This window comes from Gigantopelta aegis, chromosome 3 (genome assembly GCF_016097555.1).
Source record: "Gigantopelta aegis isolate Gae_Host chromosome 3, Gae_host_genome, whole genome shotgun sequence".
In the NCBI taxonomy this organism is placed as follows: Eukaryota; Metazoa; Mollusca; class Gastropoda; order Neomphalida; family Peltospiridae; genus Gigantopelta; species Gigantopelta aegis.
In genome coordinates this window covers 65103604-65123997 of record NC_054701.1, presented here as the reverse complement: position 1 = coordinate 65123997, position 20394 = coordinate 65103604, and the positions used below count along the sequence as shown (strand labels likewise).

At 34.5% G+C, this 20394-nt stretch overlaps 1 protein-coding gene across 2 annotated transcripts in view; it reads right to left on the bottom strand.

Annotated features, from left to right (window-relative positions):
- Positions 1–441: 441 nt before the first annotated feature.
- LOC121368432 (huntingtin-interacting protein 1-like) overlaps positions 442–20394 on the bottom strand; it is a 78439-nt gene continuing 58486 nt past the window's right edge. The window contains exons 20-31 of one of the 2 annotated variants that reach the window (XM_041493162.1): positions 19644–19733; positions 19118–19204; positions 17968–18075; positions 17341–17585; positions 15688–15777; positions 12822–12884; positions 11996–12096; positions 10923–11152; positions 9933–9994; positions 8926–9039; positions 7913–7948; positions 442–1234 (exon numbers count right to left, since the gene is read on the bottom strand). In XM_041493162.1, coding sequence (XP_041349096.1) covers positions 1226–1234; positions 7913–7948; positions 8926–9039; positions 9933–9994; positions 10923–11152; positions 11996–12096; positions 12822–12884; positions 15688–15777; positions 17341–17585; positions 17968–18075; positions 19118–19204; positions 19644–19733 — 1235 coding nt within the window. In that variant the 3' untranslated portion in view covers positions 442–1225. The remainder of the gene's footprint in view (positions 1235–7912; positions 7949–8925; positions 9040–9932; positions 9995–10922; positions 11153–11995; positions 12097–12821; positions 12885–15687; positions 15778–17340; positions 17586–17967; positions 18076–19117; positions 19205–19643; positions 19734–20394) is intronic. The other variant, XM_041493163.1, reaches the window with a different exon arrangement.

Sequence of the window (20394 nt, the reverse complement as noted above, 5' to 3'; positions counted from 1 at the left end):
TTTTTAAGGCTAGGTACCACCCTGGTCCATCATAAAACTTCTCCAATCAGACCTGATAATGAAGATCACATGTGAGATGTACAATAAAAGTAAACAGTTAAACATCTTTCAACCTCTATCAGCAAATGACCTCAATACACAGATTAAAAAAATATAATGTTTATGTAAAAGGAAAAGACATGAGTATCCTATGTAGACGAGTATGGCTGAATGTGTACATGGAAACCTTTCAAAGAGTCTAGACTCAATCTCAAATGATTCTTTCTTTTGTTTAACACCACCAATAGAGCACATTGATTAATTAATCATTGGCTTTTGGATGTCAAACATTTGGTAATTCTGACTAGTAGTCATCAGAGGAAACCCGCTACATTGTTCCTAATGCAACAAGGGATCTTTTATATGCATTTTCCCACAGACAGGAAAGCACATACCACAGCCTTTGTCTAGTTGTGCACTGGTTGCAACGAGAAAAAACCCAATCAGCAGAATGGATCCACTGAGGTGGTTCGATGCCGTGATGCAAGCATCTTAAGCGAGCACTCAACTGACTGAACTGAATCCCGCCCCGCAGCCTCTTATGAAGTCATATATATGTATTTAGTATGGCGTTGCCATGACGTTAAAGTCTCCGACTCTTAATTATTAGATACTTGAGTCTAGACTCTAAAACTTTCATAGGCACAGGGCCAGTTCGCATTAGGTTTTGTTGCAAATATTATCAGCTAGTAGATCCAAGTGTTAATTTAAACTTCCATTTCTAGTAAACATTTTTTTAAAAATCAATGTCCTTAAATCCTGGGACAAAAATGTCCAACCTTTGGTATTTAATAAATACATTCAAAATCTACCTGAGACAAAACTTCCAAAAAACCCCACACACATAGAGGCACCAAGAAGAAAAGAAATGTATAATAATTATACCAGGTGTGTACACACATCCCTTTCCCTTACATCATCAAAATACGACACTAGTACTAAATATGAATTCTTGATCTTAGTCCGTGACATGTAATGTTATAGTAATTACCACCACATACCAACACCACATACTAAATCAATGTGAACATTTAATGTATATGACTGATAAGTTATATGTCTTGTTTATTCCAAGACAAATCATACGATGGCCAGTTTGGTCTGTGTACAATTTTACATATATCCCGAAGAATCACAATATCATTTTCTGGTTGAGATGTTACTCCTCACAATGAATGCTAGATGGTCATCTTTTCTGAAAATATACAAAAATTAAACAAAAGACTTTAAATACAAAAAAAAGTACAACTATATTCCCCTCCCCAGCTGCATGTCGCTGTACAACTAGCAATTCACCCTAACATTTCAAATAAGCATATAACTGTATACATACAATAAAAGATACTATTTCTGAAGAATACATGTACATTTAAAGTATTTTGGCATGTGTAATAAATATATTAGCTACTTAATCTCACTATGGGTTATATTATCAGATTTTACAAAATCTAGAATAACGTTACTGTAACACACTATTATTGTTTTGTTTCTGTTTATATATATTTACAAAAAATGTATTTAATTAATATTATTTTTGTAAAAAAGAAAACATACTGTTACAATTCTTGTATTGGAAAATAATTCACTAAAATATAGAGAATTATTATGCTGCATGCATCACAACGGTTATTAAATATTACGTGATCCTTCCACCTTAAGAAATATCTGTAGGAGGATAACATTTCAATTTAAACAAGTAAAAATCACCGGTAAAAGGAAAAACATGTTTTCCATGCATGTTTACTTGTGATAGTGATGGTTCTGCACAGAGTATTGTGTTCAGCAATTACTTTAAAAATACATGCTTGGTTAAATTTGACCAGAACCAAAAGCCATAACACAAATTTAATACAATTGGTACCAGTCTTTAAAGAAGGCATTATTAAAAGAAAATACTAGTAATGCAGTGAAAACATTTACTAGGTGTCTTAATATTATGCATGGTCAGTTCAACACTTGAATGGTTTAGAAAAGATACCTGCTGCCATTTCCCACGACAACAAACACTACAGCCTATGATATACCAGTCTTGGAGCACTGGTTGGATTGGGAAATAATCAAACAGGTTCAGAGAGAATGAAATTGATTGTTTTGAGCCAGAGTACACTGGTTGGATTGGACAATAATCAAACAGGTCCAGAGAGAATGGATTTGATTGTTTTGAGCCACAGTGCTCTCGTGTGAGCACTATACCACTGCCCAGTATCAAGAACAACTACACTGGTTGACAAACTATTTTAATGTACATGCAAGCACAGTCAAACAAAGAGGTGCTAAAAACAAAATCAGTTGACAATTTAATTTTAGGTACATGTACCTATGTACATACACTTATGTACCAACAAAATGCAATACTGCTAAGAAAACTCCAGTCCAAAAAAACCCCACTACAAATGAACCAACCTAGAGCTAACTTGTTAAATACATCTGTATTTAAAGCATCAACAAATAAACTTTCTTCAATTAAGCTTGATTTACAAAAACCCCCTACAAATTCGATTTATAACCAATTGATACATACTTCAAACAAATCACAGGCAAAACATTCATCATCCTGAAAAACTGGCAAAGAGGAGTGAAACATGCTTTGAACTTAAACAACACAAAAACTGTTTAATGTGTTCACTCCAAACACAGGAAGGTCTTGTTAGCATACTGGTTCTTCAGTTTGGGTAGGGTTTATCATTTCTATACAATGTCATGTACTATACACTGACTTGGCAATCTTTGGATTGAATGTTAAAAAAAATCAACAAATAACCAAAGTATCTATTTTACATTAATTGGAAGGAAGGAACTATCTTATTTATTGACACTCAACACATTTTATTTACGGTTATATGGCGTCAGACATATGGTTAAGGACCACACTAATATTGAGAGGAAACCCACTGTCGCCACTTCATGAGCTAATCTTTTCAATTGGCAGCAAGGGATCTTTTATATGCACCATCCCACAGACAGGATAGCACATACCATGGCCTTTGATATACCAGTCGTGGTGCACTGGCTTGAACAAGAAATAGCCCAATGGGTCCACCGACGGGGATTGATCCCAGACTGACTGCACATCGAGCAAGCACTTTACCACTGGGCTACATTCCGTGCTACATTAACTGGATACAACCACTCAACAAAAGGTCATGGTGAATACATGGTTTTATTCCTAGAAACAAGTACTGTTGAAATAATATGTTTAATAGTCTGTATTTAAATCTTAAAAAGCAACAGTTCAATGATATTTAAGACCATTGTTTAATCGACGTCTATTATTTGTTAACCAATTGAAAATGAGGAAGAGACCTCTTACCACCTTAGAAGTTACTTGTTTTAAACATTAATAACAGGTCATCTTTCAAATACAAACCTACTAGTCATGGGAGACAATTTAAATCAACCTATCATCCTCTACAAAAATATTTTTTGCAAGTAATTTTAGTTTGGTTTGACATAAGAAGAAAAGAAGTATTGTTTTGGAAATAACCAAAAAGAAAGAAAGAAGGAGACTATATATTTTTGTGTGCAATTTAGAAAATAAATGGCTACGAAATAAATAATTTGTAGTAAATTCCATAGTATGGAAAAAGGCGTTCCTTGTGGGAAGGACTATAAATGTATATTTAAGTGTAGGCCTGTATCATCAATAACAGTTAGTAGATAAAAAACCTATAAATGAACCAAACCTGGGCACTTGCTGTAAACACAACTGTAGCAAACAGTAACAATTAAATAATGGCAAGCTTTCGGAAACTAGTATGATTTTTTTAATGGGGCACACACACTCATCATGCTACTTTCTGGTCAAGGTGACAACTACAAATCAACAGCCATCTTGACCATACCACTTTTCATTACAACATGTCAGAGTCCCACGGTCCATACCACTCTTTGTACATCTCTACCGGCTACAAGAAATAGGCAATCATTTATAGTTGAACACAACAGAAAAATATTTTTAAAAAATTCTTTTTTTTTTCACTAGCTTTAAATTTAAAAAATAGCCTGACATATTGAGAGAAAATTATAAAAATTTAAACTTCAACCTACATGTAATTCTATTAACCTAAAGTAACATATACTATTAAACAGTGATGGCCAAATTTATGAACCCTGTTTTTTTTTAAACACATGTGTTTAAGCATTGTACATTGTAAGTCAAAAACAGGATTCGTAAATTCAATCCTGAATGTTTATAGACACCAAATTGCCAATTTACAAGCTTTATGAAAAGTACAGATTTAAAAGTAAAAAAAAAAAAAGTATTTGTTACTTCAGAAGAACCATATCCCGAGATCATACAAAAACCACCATGTGCACAAATTCCTTCCAACAAATTCCAAAATAGAATGTGACAGTTTTAACTCAAAAATGTTCCAACATCACAGCTACATGTAAATCAAGCATTTTGAGAGTACAGCTAAAGCAATGTATGTCCCCTACCAGGCCTCACAAATCTTCCAACTTTACAACTTCAAGGGTCATAACTTCATAAATTCCATTTTTTGACAGAGTTATGGGTCTTGAATAAATTCCCATGAAGGAAGGAAAGATAATGTTTTTACTTAACGACGCACTCAACACATTTTGTTTACGGTTATATGGCGTCAGACATATGGTTAAGGACCACACAGATATTGAGAAAGGAAACCCGCTGTCGCCACTTCATGGGCTACTCTTTTCGATTAGCAGCAAGGGATCTTTTATATGCACTATCCCATAGACAGGATAGCACATACCATGGCCTTTGATGTACCAGTCATTGTGCACTGGCTGGAGCGAAAATTCCCATGAAAGACAAACTTGTTCTGTAATTGAACATGATAAGACTATAAACAAAATTTCAGCTCATTATCATGAGCCATTGTGAAAAAATAGTCTAGAAAACTATATGTGGGACAGATGGACAGTACATGTATGTGTGACAACTACATGTAATATTGAAAAATAAAACTATATGTGGGACAGATGGACAGTACATGTATGTGTACCAACTACATGTAATATTAAAAAATAAAACTATATGTGTGACAGATGGACAGTGCATGTACGTGTGACAGATGGACAGTGCGTGTACGTGTGACAGATGGACAGTGCATGTATGTGTGACAGATGGACAGTGCATGTATGTGTGACAGATGGACAGTGCATGTACGTGTGGGACAGATGGACAGTGCATGTATGTGGGACAGATGGACAGTGCATGTATGTGTGACAGATGGACAGTGCATGTATGTGGGACAGATGGACAGTGCGTGTATGTGTGACAGATGGACAGTGCATGTACGTGTGACAGATGGACAGTGCATGTATGTGGGACAGATGGACAGTGCATGTATACGTGTGACAGATGGACAGTGCGTGTACGTGTGACAGATGGACAGTGCATGTATGTGGGACAGATACATGTGCTATATGTGGGACAGTGACAGATGGACAGTGCATGTATATGTGGGACAGATGGACAGTGCATGTATGTGTGGGACATGATATTGGACAGATGCATGTATTGACAGATGGAAAGTGCATATGTGGGGACAGATGGACAGTGCATGTATGACAGATGGACAGTGCATGTATGTGGTAAATAATACATTCTGCATATATGTGTGACAGCTACATGTAATATTGAAAAATAAAACTATATGTGGGACAGATGGACAGTACATGTATGTGTGACAGCTACATGTAATATTGAAAAATAAAACTTTCCACATTCTAAGATAAAATTTTGATTGAACTATCAAAATCAGACTTTTTAAGTCTGGCTTGATGATTATTAACAGAACCAATGTGAAATGATGAAACATTTACATATAAGTAAGAATGCCTTTATTTGTGAAATTAAATTATGTGGTAAATAATACATTCTGCATAAATTAACAAATACATTAAAAAAAAAATCTACATCAATTCAGTGATCATGATGATGTATCTTGTTATTCCCATTTATATTTAACAATATACATAAATCATAGTTATTTAATAAAGTACTGCCACCTACAGCCGCAATACCAGGTTTAAACGACCAACCGTATAACGTGAGAAGTAGTACAACAATCAGTGAAAACATCAGTTATTCCACTGTGTGGGACAGGTGTGGTACCTTAAACATGAAAACTACAGATTAACCTACTAAAACTGATAGAAACCTACAATGTTAGTACAGTATCATGAATCCGCTCATTGACCAAAAGTGTTCCAAAACGCAGTGTTCCAAGGGACAACGCCAGGCCTCACACATCTCACAACGGCTTTTAGTAAAACTCTCCTTAACACCGGATTTGAACCCAATAACTACTGACCGACGCCTCCGACAGCGGACACGAGTAGGTCGAGTAAGAAGTATGTTACTTCAATGGGCAGGCGGTTGCCAGGCCAAGTCTGATTGACTCCAAAAAATACATGGACTTACTCAAACCTGCAACATTTCAAATGGCCACCTCTATTAAACAATTCCCACTTGTCTTAAGAGGCCATCTTCTAATATATGATATAATTTAACCTGCATTAACTGGCCAACTTTGTTAAGACGCCATCAAATGACAAAGTCCAACTCCATACAGTCATTACATTAATACTGTACTAAAGTTTTTAACCTATTTTAAACAGTTAAACCTGCTCACCTGATATTTTAATGTAAAAAAGAACTGCAGCCTATTCCCCATGTGATCAATTTAAACATGTCATAAAATGCAACAAATAATCTCAGACATGAAAGTTTTAAAATGATCTTCATCTTAAAATCAAACAACTGATTTTGGCCGCAAGAAACAAATTTGTTTAATGATCTCTAAATCAGACGGCACAATTTGGAAAATCCACACTAATGCTACCTGGCATGGGCAAAAGATCATAATGACAAATGAACAAAAATTATTGACTACAACATGCAATAATCATCCCTTTAATGTAGTGCAATTGTGAAATTGTCAAAAGATTTGCAGACAGTGTTTTAAAATTAAAGGTGCAAACATTTTTTTTCCAGCAACAGCTGGGAAATACTCTAATCGATATTTTAAAACCATTTTTTTTAATAACATACACATTTATACTGTATGCCAAATATCATTTTTGTACACACATGCATTAGTGAGTCTGAACTACAATACACTATCCAAATTTAATAATATATACTTTATTCATCAATCAGTCTAATAAATCATACAATGTGAAAAACTGATTTTATGGAAATATAACATTTTAATGAAATATATTAACATAATTAATTGCTTATTTAAGGAAGAACACATCAATGTACATATAAAAAAACTTTTTTCACATGCCATTATCACATAATTTAGTAAATACACAAGAGTTAAAAGAGGGTTACCAAAAATATTGTGTTTGCTAATGCTGTGTAACTTTGTTACAAATATTTAGAAAAATGATGGCAGCCACTTTGAAATACTGCATTCTACACAACAGAACAGCAAATGATCTTTACACCCATTAACTTGCTACACCATTGTTGGTTTGACACAGAATATCTGTTTTCATAGATGACTAAGCAGTTTATACTTGCTAATTTAAATCTATACAACCATTTTTAACTTAACACAATTGTTTTTCTGATCAGCTTTGTTACAAATATTACAGAAAGTGCTAAAAGCCATTTTGGATACTATATTCTACACTACAGAACATCAATTTTTCTACAGCAGTTAACCTGTTACCTCAACATTAAGTTAGTCAGTATTTCTGTTTTTATACATGACAATAGCAGTTTATACTTGATGTGTTAAATCTACAACCATCTTAACGCTACTGGTTGACAACTATGACAAGCATGGCCTGAGTAGACAACAGGAGTAAAACACTGTAAGTAGAATACGAGAAACAGGAAGTAACAAGCATAACAGTGAAGTTGACTTACATTAGCACCATCCGTCAGGTCAATGACCTCTCCATCCTGGCATGAAGTAATCACAAATATCAGCTTAATCAAGTGTGCATCACACAGCTTACCTCAACTCACCAGTAAATCAGTCACGATTATACATTATATATTTTTTTTAAATAAAAATTATATTGACAAGAGAAATAAAAACAAAGTGTCTTAGAATGATTTTTCTGTGTCTATGGCCTACAATGAACATATTTTTGGGAAATTGCACGTTTATTTTTTAATTATCAGATATTGATATGTAAATTATAATTTTTTTGTATAGTCGAGTATTCTCAAACAAAAAAACAATAAAAGAAATCTGAAGACCAAAATATATAAAATAAAAACCTTTAAGCTAAACAAGAAAAGAGCAGGGCTAGAATGCAGGGTGAGTATCTTACCTACTTAGCCCTTTTGACAGCTACTACTCAAACTAATTTAAGCACAGGTCTATTAAAAAGTTTGTGTTAACACACACACACAAAAAAAAGAAGAAGAAAAGATTCAATCACAGTTTTCACACTGAATAAAAGACACACTGCTCTTATCTTCTGTACCGGTCTCAGTGGTGTCGTGATTAAGCTATCGGACATAAGGCTGGTAGGTACTGGGTTCACAGCCCAGTACCAGCTCCCACCCAGAGCATGTTTTAACGACTCAATGGGTAGGTGTAAGACCACTACACTCTCTTCTTTCTCACTAACCACTAAACACCAACAACTAACCCACTGTCCTGGACATTTAATTATTATGTCTAACCATTATTTTGTAATTATAGTGTATAAATGATATTACTATTTTAAAAAATTACTTCAAACCCATGTTTAATAACAATGTAGAACTGAAATTACTATTTAATGTTTTTTTTTACTTCAAACCCATGTTTTATAATAAAGTAGAACTGAAAACTGGTTGATATTATTATGAGTAAAGAAATGAAAACTGGATACTATTACCCTGTCTACCTAGTGTAGGTTTACAATAACAGTTTAGTACTGTACCTCGTTAACCTCCCAGCCCTCGTCTTCACCAGCCAGGTGGTACTGCTGTCTCCTCAGATCTCCCAGCTTCCTCCTCTCCTTCTCCAACTCAGACTCCAGTTGTATTACACGAACCTAGATTATAAATAGTAAATATCAAACTAAAATGATAAAATACATAACAATATATTGTTCTGTGCCAGACATCATGTCTAAAATACATAGAGATTATTATATGAGCTTGTGTGTCGTACTGATTTTACGAAACTCGTGTCAGGATTATTGTATTACCCAAGCGAGAGCGAGGGTAATACATGAATCCTGACACGAGTTTCATAAAATCAGTACAATTCACACGCGAGTTTAATAATTTCTTTATTATCCACATATCCAAAATATTATTTTCACGAATAACAAGCAAGGACCATGTCAAAACTTTTCAAATGTTACTAAAAAGAGACGTCATTTTGATAAGCGTTTACACTAGGGAATCTGCATTAAGTTATGAGGTCGCTTCACAGAATGACGTCATTCGTTGTGCAAGTGAAATCATTATGACACACATGAGTCATACTGGTTATATTTCCCTGAATATCTTTAACCGTGTGGATAATAAATAACAATATATTGTTCTGTGCCAGAAATTATGTCTCCCATGAATCTACGTGACTGTCTATGATAATATTATCTTGCACAAATAAGAAATTAATATCTGTACAACATTAATTTAGTATTTTCCTCTAAATATGTGAAAAATAAAATTTCTTAGCCGTAAATGTATCTTAATAACAAAGTTACAGACTAACTAGAATAAATTATCTAAAACATTATGGGGCCGAATTTACAAAGCCTGTTTATGTCTTAAACGTGTGTACCTACATACATTTACAATGCTTAACGACTTGCGTTTAACAAAAACACGCTTTGTAAATTTGGTTCTGTATGTTTCTCCATAAAGTACAGTCGACAACGCACATAAGATATACGGTCACAATGAGCAAACAAACAATTTAAAGTATGAAGCAAACCTGGGACTGCATTTGTAATTTCTTTGTGTCATGCAATGATAATTGCGAGAAGTCCATCAAATCTGTGAACGATACAAAAATTAAAGGTTAGTTCCACAAAAATAAACACCGAGATAAACTGTACAAATCTGTGAACGATACAAAAATTAAAGGTTAGTTCCACAAAAATAAACACCGAGATAAACTGTACACTGTAAAATTAACTAAAGATTTTATGATACAGTAAAAAGGAAGTTAAATTACAGCTTTAAATAATGTATACTATTTTCTAAATGACTTAAAACAACATTCCAACTCACATGTAGTTTTTTCTTCTTTATTTTTACTAAGTAGTAACTAAGTAACTAACTAACTAACTAGCTAGCTAAATATAAGACTAAAGCAATACATGTCCTTTACCGGCCCAACACATTTATGTATGTCCTATGTTCAAGGGCCATAATTCTGTCAAAACTTCACCAATCCCCATGAAAGTCAAACTTGATCTGTATTTCTATATGAGAAAACTACACAAAATGTCAGCTTAATATCTTGAAACACTGCGATAAAAAGTCCTGGTAACTATATGGATGATAGACAGACAGACAGAAGGACAGATAGAAGGATAGATGGATGGATTGGTAGGGGATTAATCAATCTCAATCAATCAATCTATCTCTCTCTCTCTCTCTCTCTCTCTCTCTCTCTCTCTCTCTCTCTCTCTCTCTCTCTCTCTCTCTCTCTCTCTCTCTCTCTCTCTCTCTCTCTCTCTCTCTCATTTTCATATATCATTATATACTTTCATTTATTCTAGATACTTGTTAAAATCCAGGTCCTTGTGAATATAAAGTAGTAACTACATTGTGTGTGTATAAATTAGATATAAAATTACTGTAACAACCCAAGTCTTCTCCCTTTGCATGGGTTGATATTTGTCAACAAGGGACAAATAAATAAATAACAGTTTTACCCCCATATCAACTTACTGTATATTAACTGACAAATACTTACTCTTGTCTTCAATGACCTGGGAGGCAGTTTTAGCAGACGCAACGACGTTCCCAGTCGACTCGTTAACTATTTTAGAAGCAGCTGATAGTTCAGAGAGTCTTTTACTGCCCCTGTCGGCCTTCACCTTTGATGCAACAACCAGCTGGGCAGTGCTGGCTGAAATATCCTGAGCACAGACCATGATTTCTTCAAACTTTCCTTCTCCATTCACAACCTTGTCAGCAGTATCCCTGAACAAACAAATAACAAGGTAAAACAAGCATTCCGAGAGTACTGCTAAAGCAATACATGTCCCCAGCCAAGCCTAACAAATTTTCACATTGCCTACGTTCAAGGGCCAAGACTGTATTAAAAATGGGCCAGTCCTCGTGTCGTGAAAGTAAGACTTCATCTGTAACTCTACATGTATATAATAAAGCTATACAATTTCCAGGGCCATAGCTAGGATTTTTTGTGTGGGCGGGCAGATGAATTCTTGGAACGAAGGAGCATGGAAGGCACAAGACACTAGGGAGTTTGGGGGCATGCCCTCCCCTCTCCAGATACACACACTGGAAATGTTTTAATCTAGAGACTGAAATACCATTCTGCAGCCATTTCAGGGAAGTTACATGTACATACTTAAAAGGTCAATATCAATAACCAGTAAATTGTTATGTTATTTGTATTTAAACTTAACCAGCTTAGCTACATGTATGGCCCTGACTTCAGCTCAATATCTCGAGGCATTACGAAAAAAATCATCCAAAAAACTATATGTGGGACAGATGGATGAATAGAAATGAAACATATTTGTCCCCACTGGTTGGACTAGTGGGGGACTAATAAATTTCAATATGAACATATGGGATAAAACAGTCTCTAAGCATTCTATCATAAGCCTCCCACTACAAAACCAATTTTATGATTTTGTTAGTAATAATTAATTTACTGCAACTGGCTACAAAGTGTTTTTCTACAGAATATAGAGTGGCATTGTTTGTTTATAAACATACTAATACCAAATATATAACTCTGACGAAGAACAAGTCATATTATAATGCAGAAAACATGTTTTAATATATCTTTCTTACAGCAAATTACTGGCTCCCCAACCCACGGCTTTTGCAGCAGAAATTAAACCTTCTGTCCATCTGTGATGTTTCATGTAAAATTCTTTAGCTGTTGATGTACCCTGGAACAACAAAATTCAAAACTAAATTTCTGATATACCCAATAAGAGTTATACATCATTTTTTTATTATCATATTGGTGAAGTAGATATTAATTCATACTGACCAGTAAACATTGTACCATATTTAGTTTACATTAAACTCTAACCTTTCATCATCACTGTTTACAACACACACCACAGTAAGTCTGATTTTGAGGAGAGTCCGGGAGCCCGAGGTTCACAAACATCACATAGGACTCTCTAGCCTGGCTAGAATACAAGCCCACATGGCTCATAAAAATTATTTGTACATAGGTACAAATTACATTGATTCTTTGAAATGACAGTCAACATATATATCAAAATCCTAGGAAACCAGTCTTGAATAGCAATCTTTTCCATGATTTCATGCAAAACATTTAGTGTATCTTCTGTTCTACTGGAGACACATGGTAGGGCTCGCTGGGTTGGTGACGGGATCTAAAGAGTCCTTATGACACTTAAATGTTTTAAACCAAAATCGCACACTGTGGTACATTTATTAATATTAATGTCAATTTTAGTCTAGATTACAATATTTTCTTTTCTTACTAGTTGCTGCAAATACAGTTTTCATCAAAATGATTCTCTGAATGCAAGATACATCTGATATTTTACAAGTACTTTGCATTAAACAATAGCAATGATCTGTCAGACATTAAGTTGATGTGGATATATATTTGAAATAAAAATTTTAAACTACTTACTCTGCCCTGTGAAACAATTTCTCTCTGGACGTCCCTGGATTTCTCAATCAAAACTTTGATGGCCTAAAATTAAAACAAGACAGATACAGACCATTATTTAAGATACAGTGAAACTCCTCGAGACTAGACCCTCTGTAAACAGGAATTCCCTCAAAACTGGACGTTTTTTAATGGTCCTTTTTAAATATTAGTATAGAACAAAACCTCTCTAAACTGGTTGCACCGTATACTGGACTTTTTACTTGGTTACATGGGTGTCTGGTTTAGAGGGGTTTCACTGTATACAAATCCTCCAATTTTAAAGTATATTCTAGCTAATACAAAGAACAATATATATGTCATTATTAAATTTACTCTTGTAACCTGATTTCAATCATGAAAACCTACAACTTGAAACATAAATATGAATATATATATATATATATCAGGGGTGGGGAAAAGCCCTTTTCTCCCGGTCTGGGACCGATTTTCGATCTCTGAGACCGAATTTTTTTTTTTTAAACGTGTGTTTGCCGGTCCCACTTTTGTCATTCTTGTCGGTCCAAAGCACCTGTCCATTTCTATTATTGGAACAAATTCTTATCCGTCAAGTGGACCGGCCTGCCCAGACATCGGTATCTCATGCATGATTTAAAATAATAAATAAATAGTGGTCAATATGGCTAGTTGCAAGACGTCTGTGATTTTGAAGTCTGCCTAAGTATATATCGTCAGTCACTGAAGTCGGACCTACAGTACTACCTGTCAGTAGTGTCAATCCACAGCCACTAGGCTAGACATTAATTATGTCAAAGTTGCTGAGCCCGTCAAGAGATTAAACAGACGTTAACAATAACACCATTCTTGGTGAGAGAGCCATCAAGGTATTACACTCCAATTAAAACAAAGGACCCAGAGTTTGCAACTGGTTACAATCAACACCTGTCAACACCTATGTACGGAGCTTTGTCGGGTCGAGTGTCCCAGTCCGAAGCAAGAGACTTTTGTGCAATACAAACTGCTTGAAATAGCATAAAATATACTGAAATAATCTATAAATGTATTTATTGTTGACTGTTCAATGTAGTCAATCCAATAATTATAAAGGATTTTAAAATTAACAAAAGGTTTCCACTTTTTTGTTAACAAGTGGGAGTAAGCAGAACAGCTACATGTACTGGTTATCTCAAGAGCCAGTAGAGGTCAAATTTTGTCCAATCAGTGATGACGTTATTAATCTCTTTGTCTAAACATGTGCTAGCTCAGGCTGTCAAATGCTTCAACGGTGCGATCTTTTATTAATTTTCAGGACACAGTACTGAATACTCATACTTTTATACATATATGGGATTTAAATTCATAACTTTTATTCCTTTTTTATATTATTTATTCTATTATGTAAAATATATACAATTTGTGGGTTTTTTTGTTTTTGTTTTTTTACTGATGTGATAAAAAAAAAAAACCGTTTTTTTTTTATTCCTTTCTTTTTCCCCCCTCTCCCCCACTCCGTTAATAATGACATCAAGCAGGACCGATTGACAATTTTATTTTTCCCCACCCCTGATATATATATATATATATATATACATACATATATATATACATACATATATACATGTATATACATATATATAGAGGTTATTACCAGAGTGTTATTCGGTATCGCCAGAGGCTCGCATAATACAATTTTTATTCCTAATATATGATATTGACGATACCGAAATACACGAGGGTAATAATCTTTTTATGTATAAGCTCAAGCTTAATACAACGTGTTTTTGTAAATTGTACACGCAACTTTAATCCCAGTCCGCCATTACTAGATATTCAAATGACATAAGAATATGTGGTGTGGTGTATTTTTGAATGGAAATGACGTCAAACTCGAATGGCGTCAATTTGGATGTCCTTACATCAAAATAAAGTTATGCCTAACGTATTTTGTTTTCTGAACGCTGGACAGCTTTCAGTGTCAAATTGCCATTGAAATGTTTTTATTTGATGACTATGAATGCATACGTCAATCATGGAGTGTCACCCAAGTACGTTTGCTTAAATGTCAATAAACCTAGTGCCGAGACCTCGACTAATTTACATCTAATATGCAAAGTTATCAAATTCTTAAAGTATGTGATCTGAAAAATATCACATACTTTGATTGCACTGAAAATGTAAGATATTATATGATATATATATATATATATATATATATATATATATATATATATATATATATATATATATATGTATGTATGTACATGTACATGTATATATATATATATATATAAACACATTCACACATACACACACACTAGTATATATATTATGGCAGTCATATGCTAGTCAAAAACAGAATCGTTCTAAAATGATTGGATACTAATCTCAAAGTAGTTTATTTTCTAAATGAAAGATTATTATTTTATTATTCTTCCTGGGGTGCAGAATGGGAGACAGTGGGAATAATTTTAACATCGATCACTCATAAATGACACATGTTATAAACAAAAGTTTGTCAGCATTAATAAATAAACCAATTGTAAGAATACAAATTTGGTCTGCTATCATATGATATAATTCTAAATTTGTAATTTTAATGATTAAGGGCTATAGGCTGAAGCTAGTTCCAATCCATGTCACAATAACAAGTGCCAAAAATGTTACAAAATACAACTGTTTTACAAATGACAATTTTTGCTTTTTTACAAGTCTTTGTGTACTTTTGACCCCCATCCCACCTCCAGCCAAATATCCCTCCAGTCCTGGTTCTTATAAAGCTTTTAGAGTCTAGACTCGAGACACTAATGTCATGACAACCCCATACATCATTAGAGATTGAGCCTGGACTCTAAATGTTTTATAAAAACACCAGCTGTTTAAGACATACCTTCATGAGAGCATTGCACGAGTCGAGGATCCTCTCGTTCACCTCCAGCTCGATACCTGTGGCGTCCTGTCTCGTCTTCTGCAGCATCTCCTGTCAAACACAAACACACAGAGATGTGAAAAACTGGTAAGACAACAGTACAAAAGATTACCGTATACGCAAATATGTTCACGAATAAAATATACCGCGAAAATCATGAACACGTTGATAGCACCGCGAATTTAACTACGCGCGAAATTATTTCCGATTTGGTAAAATATTATTTCAGTTATAATATATAGTTTTTATCTCTACATGCCCAAACCCATATCAGAATCAAGCAGTCAGAGGTCTGCAAGGTCACGATATTTTGTAAACCTGCCTGGTCACGTGGATTTGATCGAAGTGACACACAGTTGGGTGTAAGTTTGTTGTTACGTAATTTCAGTTTTGTTTAGTTTTCTTTGTCAACCTTGTTTGTGGGTATTAAAAGGTATTTCTTCTGATATTTGAGTTTTTCAATTTTCTGTATCACATGTGTATGTTCCATCGATAACATGTCTTGTTAGATGTACATACAACATTGACGTCTCGCTGACAGCATGGTGAACATGTCCATGTTTGTGCATGAAATCATCATTGAAAAGAGTTTGGCAGATGGAATATAGGGAATTTTGATTTTATTATCGGGGGACACAGTCGTGAAAATAATTCCTTGCGAAAATGTAAAATGAAAGCCCGATCGCGAATTATTTTAGCCGCGAAAATATTTGCGTATACAGTAATAGAGAATACTACATGAGTGACCGTTAGATACGATTTATCTAACGAGTTCTTTTAAAATGTATCTAATGAGCGAAAGCAAGATGGATACATTTTTAAACGAGTTGTAAGATAAATGGTATCTAACGGACACGAATGTATTATTCTATTTCTTACATATCCTGAAAAAACAGTTATAAAATAAATTTAAATGCCTTTTCCAATGAAAACTTATTTACGGCCCTTGCGCCTATAGTTAACATGTGCATTACAGACAAGTCAATTTCAGGTTATCTTGTACGTCACGGAGTGATCAATTCGTCTGTTCTTTTTTTCCACTGGATATCTGGTCATCACCTAGGAGCAACCAGTCGTATGTATTTAAAATGTTAATGCACATATATGTGTTAACAAGCATGTGTTATCAAAAAATAACGAATGATGTTCTCACCAACGGGTGTGTGAGAAACATAATGAATGAATGAATGAATGAATGAATGAAAGTTTAATAACATCCCAGCATGAAAAGTACATTAGCTTTTGGGAGTAAAGCATATAAACGTAAGGCAAAACATTGAAAAGTTTATTTGGTATATTTAGAGATAAGGGAGACTATTAATGTAAAAGAAATAGCATAATTGTTCCAATACACAATAATTTTGTGGTAAAATATTTAACTTCATTTTCTTCTTGTATCCTTAAATTTATATTTTCTCAAACATTTTCAGTAATTATTGCAATATATAAACAGAATCTTAAAATATAGCAAATATCAGTTTAACAACCTATTACCAATATTGAAATATTAAATAATAAAAATATTAACATTTGCTCCCACCTCATTAACTGTGTAATATATTTTATATTCCTGTTATTATTTCATGATTCACATATTAAGTAAAACCTACATACCTCCATTTTAGCTGCTGCAGCTTCAACTGCGGCTGTAGTCGAGTGCATCTCAGTGTCGACCAGATCGCCGATTTCTTCCACTTTGACGTCCTCCATCTTGGGAACGAGAGCTTCCGCCAGGTTCAACACACGCTGCACTTGCTGGATGGTCTGGTCCAGGTCTTCGGTCACATTACCACGGGTGTCAATAGAGTCCAGTAACTTAATACCGGAGGTTCCTGCATCACAACAGGCTTTTGACAACTCTGAAGAAAAATAATGATAAAATCAAACCTTCCTGTGTAAGAGGAGCTATTACACTGCTTCCCCATCACTCTACTGAGACTAATTCAAGGAGAGTACTTTTTAGCTCCCTTAGCATATGAAAAAGAAAACAAAATATTAACAGTAAAATATCATAATAATATATCTTGAATGGCTCCCCATAACCTTAGTTTAGGGAGCATTTAATCACTCCCCTCATTTCATTTTTTCACAGAAAGATTGGCAAAATGTAATATTTGATGTGTACATGATAAAACAAACAAAAATGAAGGTGATGCAGTTTTATGTTCAATTAAAACGACTTAAACTAAAAATGTGAATGTTGTAGAACAAGTGCAACAACCACAAAGTAAAATAACGTACCTTCCCCAGGCTCAATCTGAGCTGAGTGTGATGTAGCAAACCCGTGAATGATGCAGTCTCCAAGATGGTGGGAGAAATCACTCATAGCAGCAATAAACGATTCCAGATCTGGAAATGAAGTGTCACATGATGAGTAATGAAGTGACATCATCAGCATGTATTTACTGTTAATATGTATTTCACTACTTACAACATCTTAGCAACATAAGGATTGTTGAGGAAATTCTCACAGTTTTGGCAAAAAAGAAAGAAGTGTTTTATTTAACGACGCACTCAACACATTTTATTTACGGTTATATGGCGTCAGACATATGGTTAAGGACCACACAGATTTTTTTAGAGAAAACCCGCTGTCGCCACATATGCTACTCTTTTACGACAGGCAGCAAAGGATCTTTTATTTGCGCTTCACAGGCAGGATAGCACAAACCATGGCCTTTGTTGAAACAGTTATGGATCAATGGTCGGTGCAAGTGGTTTACACCTACCCATTGAGCCTTGCGGGGCACTCACTCAGGGTTTGGAGTTGGTATCTGGATTAAAAATCCCATTCCTCGACTGGGATCTGAACCCAGTACCTACCAGCCTGTAGACGGATGGCCTGCCACGACGCCGGTCCAGTTTTGGCAAGTGCGGAAGACATTTTGAGGGGTTTTGGGGTCAGTTTGGATTATTTTAAAGCCACCTGAAGAATTATGTCATTCAGGCTCTAATCATTTACTAGAATTGGTCAGGTGTTCTTCTTCCTGGTAACATTAAGCTATAACAATGCTATGTTCTGGTGTTCATATTAACAATGTTCATTAAGACATATATTATATAAACTACAAAAAGACTATTATTATCCATATGGTTTAAAATTAAATACTTGCTTATGTCTGTAAACAAAAGGTATGAAACTTGTTTCAAAGCTATATTATTTCATATGTCTATGTTTTAAATATAAAACAGTTTACTTTCTTTAATCTCAACATAAATAGCATTGATAAATTATCTTGCACTCTGGAATCACATTACAATATAAAACTAATCTCATACAAAATTGTTTAATTATTCCAGAAATGTGTGTAATGGTTAGAGTGCAAGTGTTTACACAAGTTTCAATACGTTCTGACGGATGTGTCAGTAAGTCATAATAATATAACTGTACCTTTCTTATCAGCAGTATATACACCGTTGGTTTTTCTGAGTTTTGCCAAACACTCCAACACTGGTTCTCCTCTCATAAGAAGGTACTCTGCAAAATACAAAAGTTAAAGGTAAGGTTTGTTATGTTTAACACCACCACTAGAGCACACCAATTTATTGATCATCAGCTACTGGATGTCAAACATTTGGTAATTTTGACATATAGTCTTAGTGAGGAAACCTGCTACATTTGTTCAATAAGTAGCAAAGGATCTTTTATATGCACCATCCCACAGACAAAATAGCACATACCACAGCCTTTGATATACTAACCATTTTTGGCAGAGTTATGGCCCTTGAACATATTTCCATGAAACTCAAATTTGATCCATAACTCTACTCGACAACTTGAGGTATTGCAAAAAAATGTCTAGGGGTAAAAATGTGGGACAAACGGAGATGAAGAGATAGATAGATGAAGACAAAACCTATAGTTCCATCGAGTTAGATTGGTAGGGTATACTAATAATACATGTAAGACAAAATACCTGCTGTGCATGTGACTGTGGTGTGCGTGGGGTTCACATTCTGGTCCAGTGCATCTTGGATTATAGCCTTTCCTTCTGCCACACCAGTTGCTGAAAACAAAGGATTTTTTTTTTCGTAAATACACATCATTTTTAACACAAAGTCAAAAATAGTGAGACTACCATAATGCCATCTGTTCTTTTATCTTGTACCTGTGAAGTCACTGTCAACATAATAAATTGTATTTAAAATTCAGAAGAAATTTAGTTTTGAGAGGAAAAAGAAGTTGAAAGACAGAAAAGTGTTGTCAGAACATGAAGAAATGGAGGCATAATTACTTTTTACAAATAAATACATATTACTTCAACTATACTTTATAGTATACTCAGTCTGTTATGTCACTGTCAACATACTAATGTATTTAAAATACAAATTTAAAGAAATTGTTTTGAGAGGAAAAGAAGTTGAATGGTGAAAAAGTGCTGTCATAACATGAACAGATCTATGCAACTCAAAAGAGAAAAAGAAATAGGTCGGTCTACTCCCATCGCACCAATCCACCTCACCACACCACATCCCCCGCAACCCCTACAACATACCAATTAACATTCTGTGTAGATCCTCTATGTAGTTGAAATATAGAAGAAACTTTGTTTCAAAAGAAAAGAAGTTGAAAGATGGAAAAATGCTGTGAGACCATGAAGAAACATTTGATTGTTAAAGAGGAGAAAACAAAATGAGTCAGTGTACTCCTACTGCACCAATCTTCCT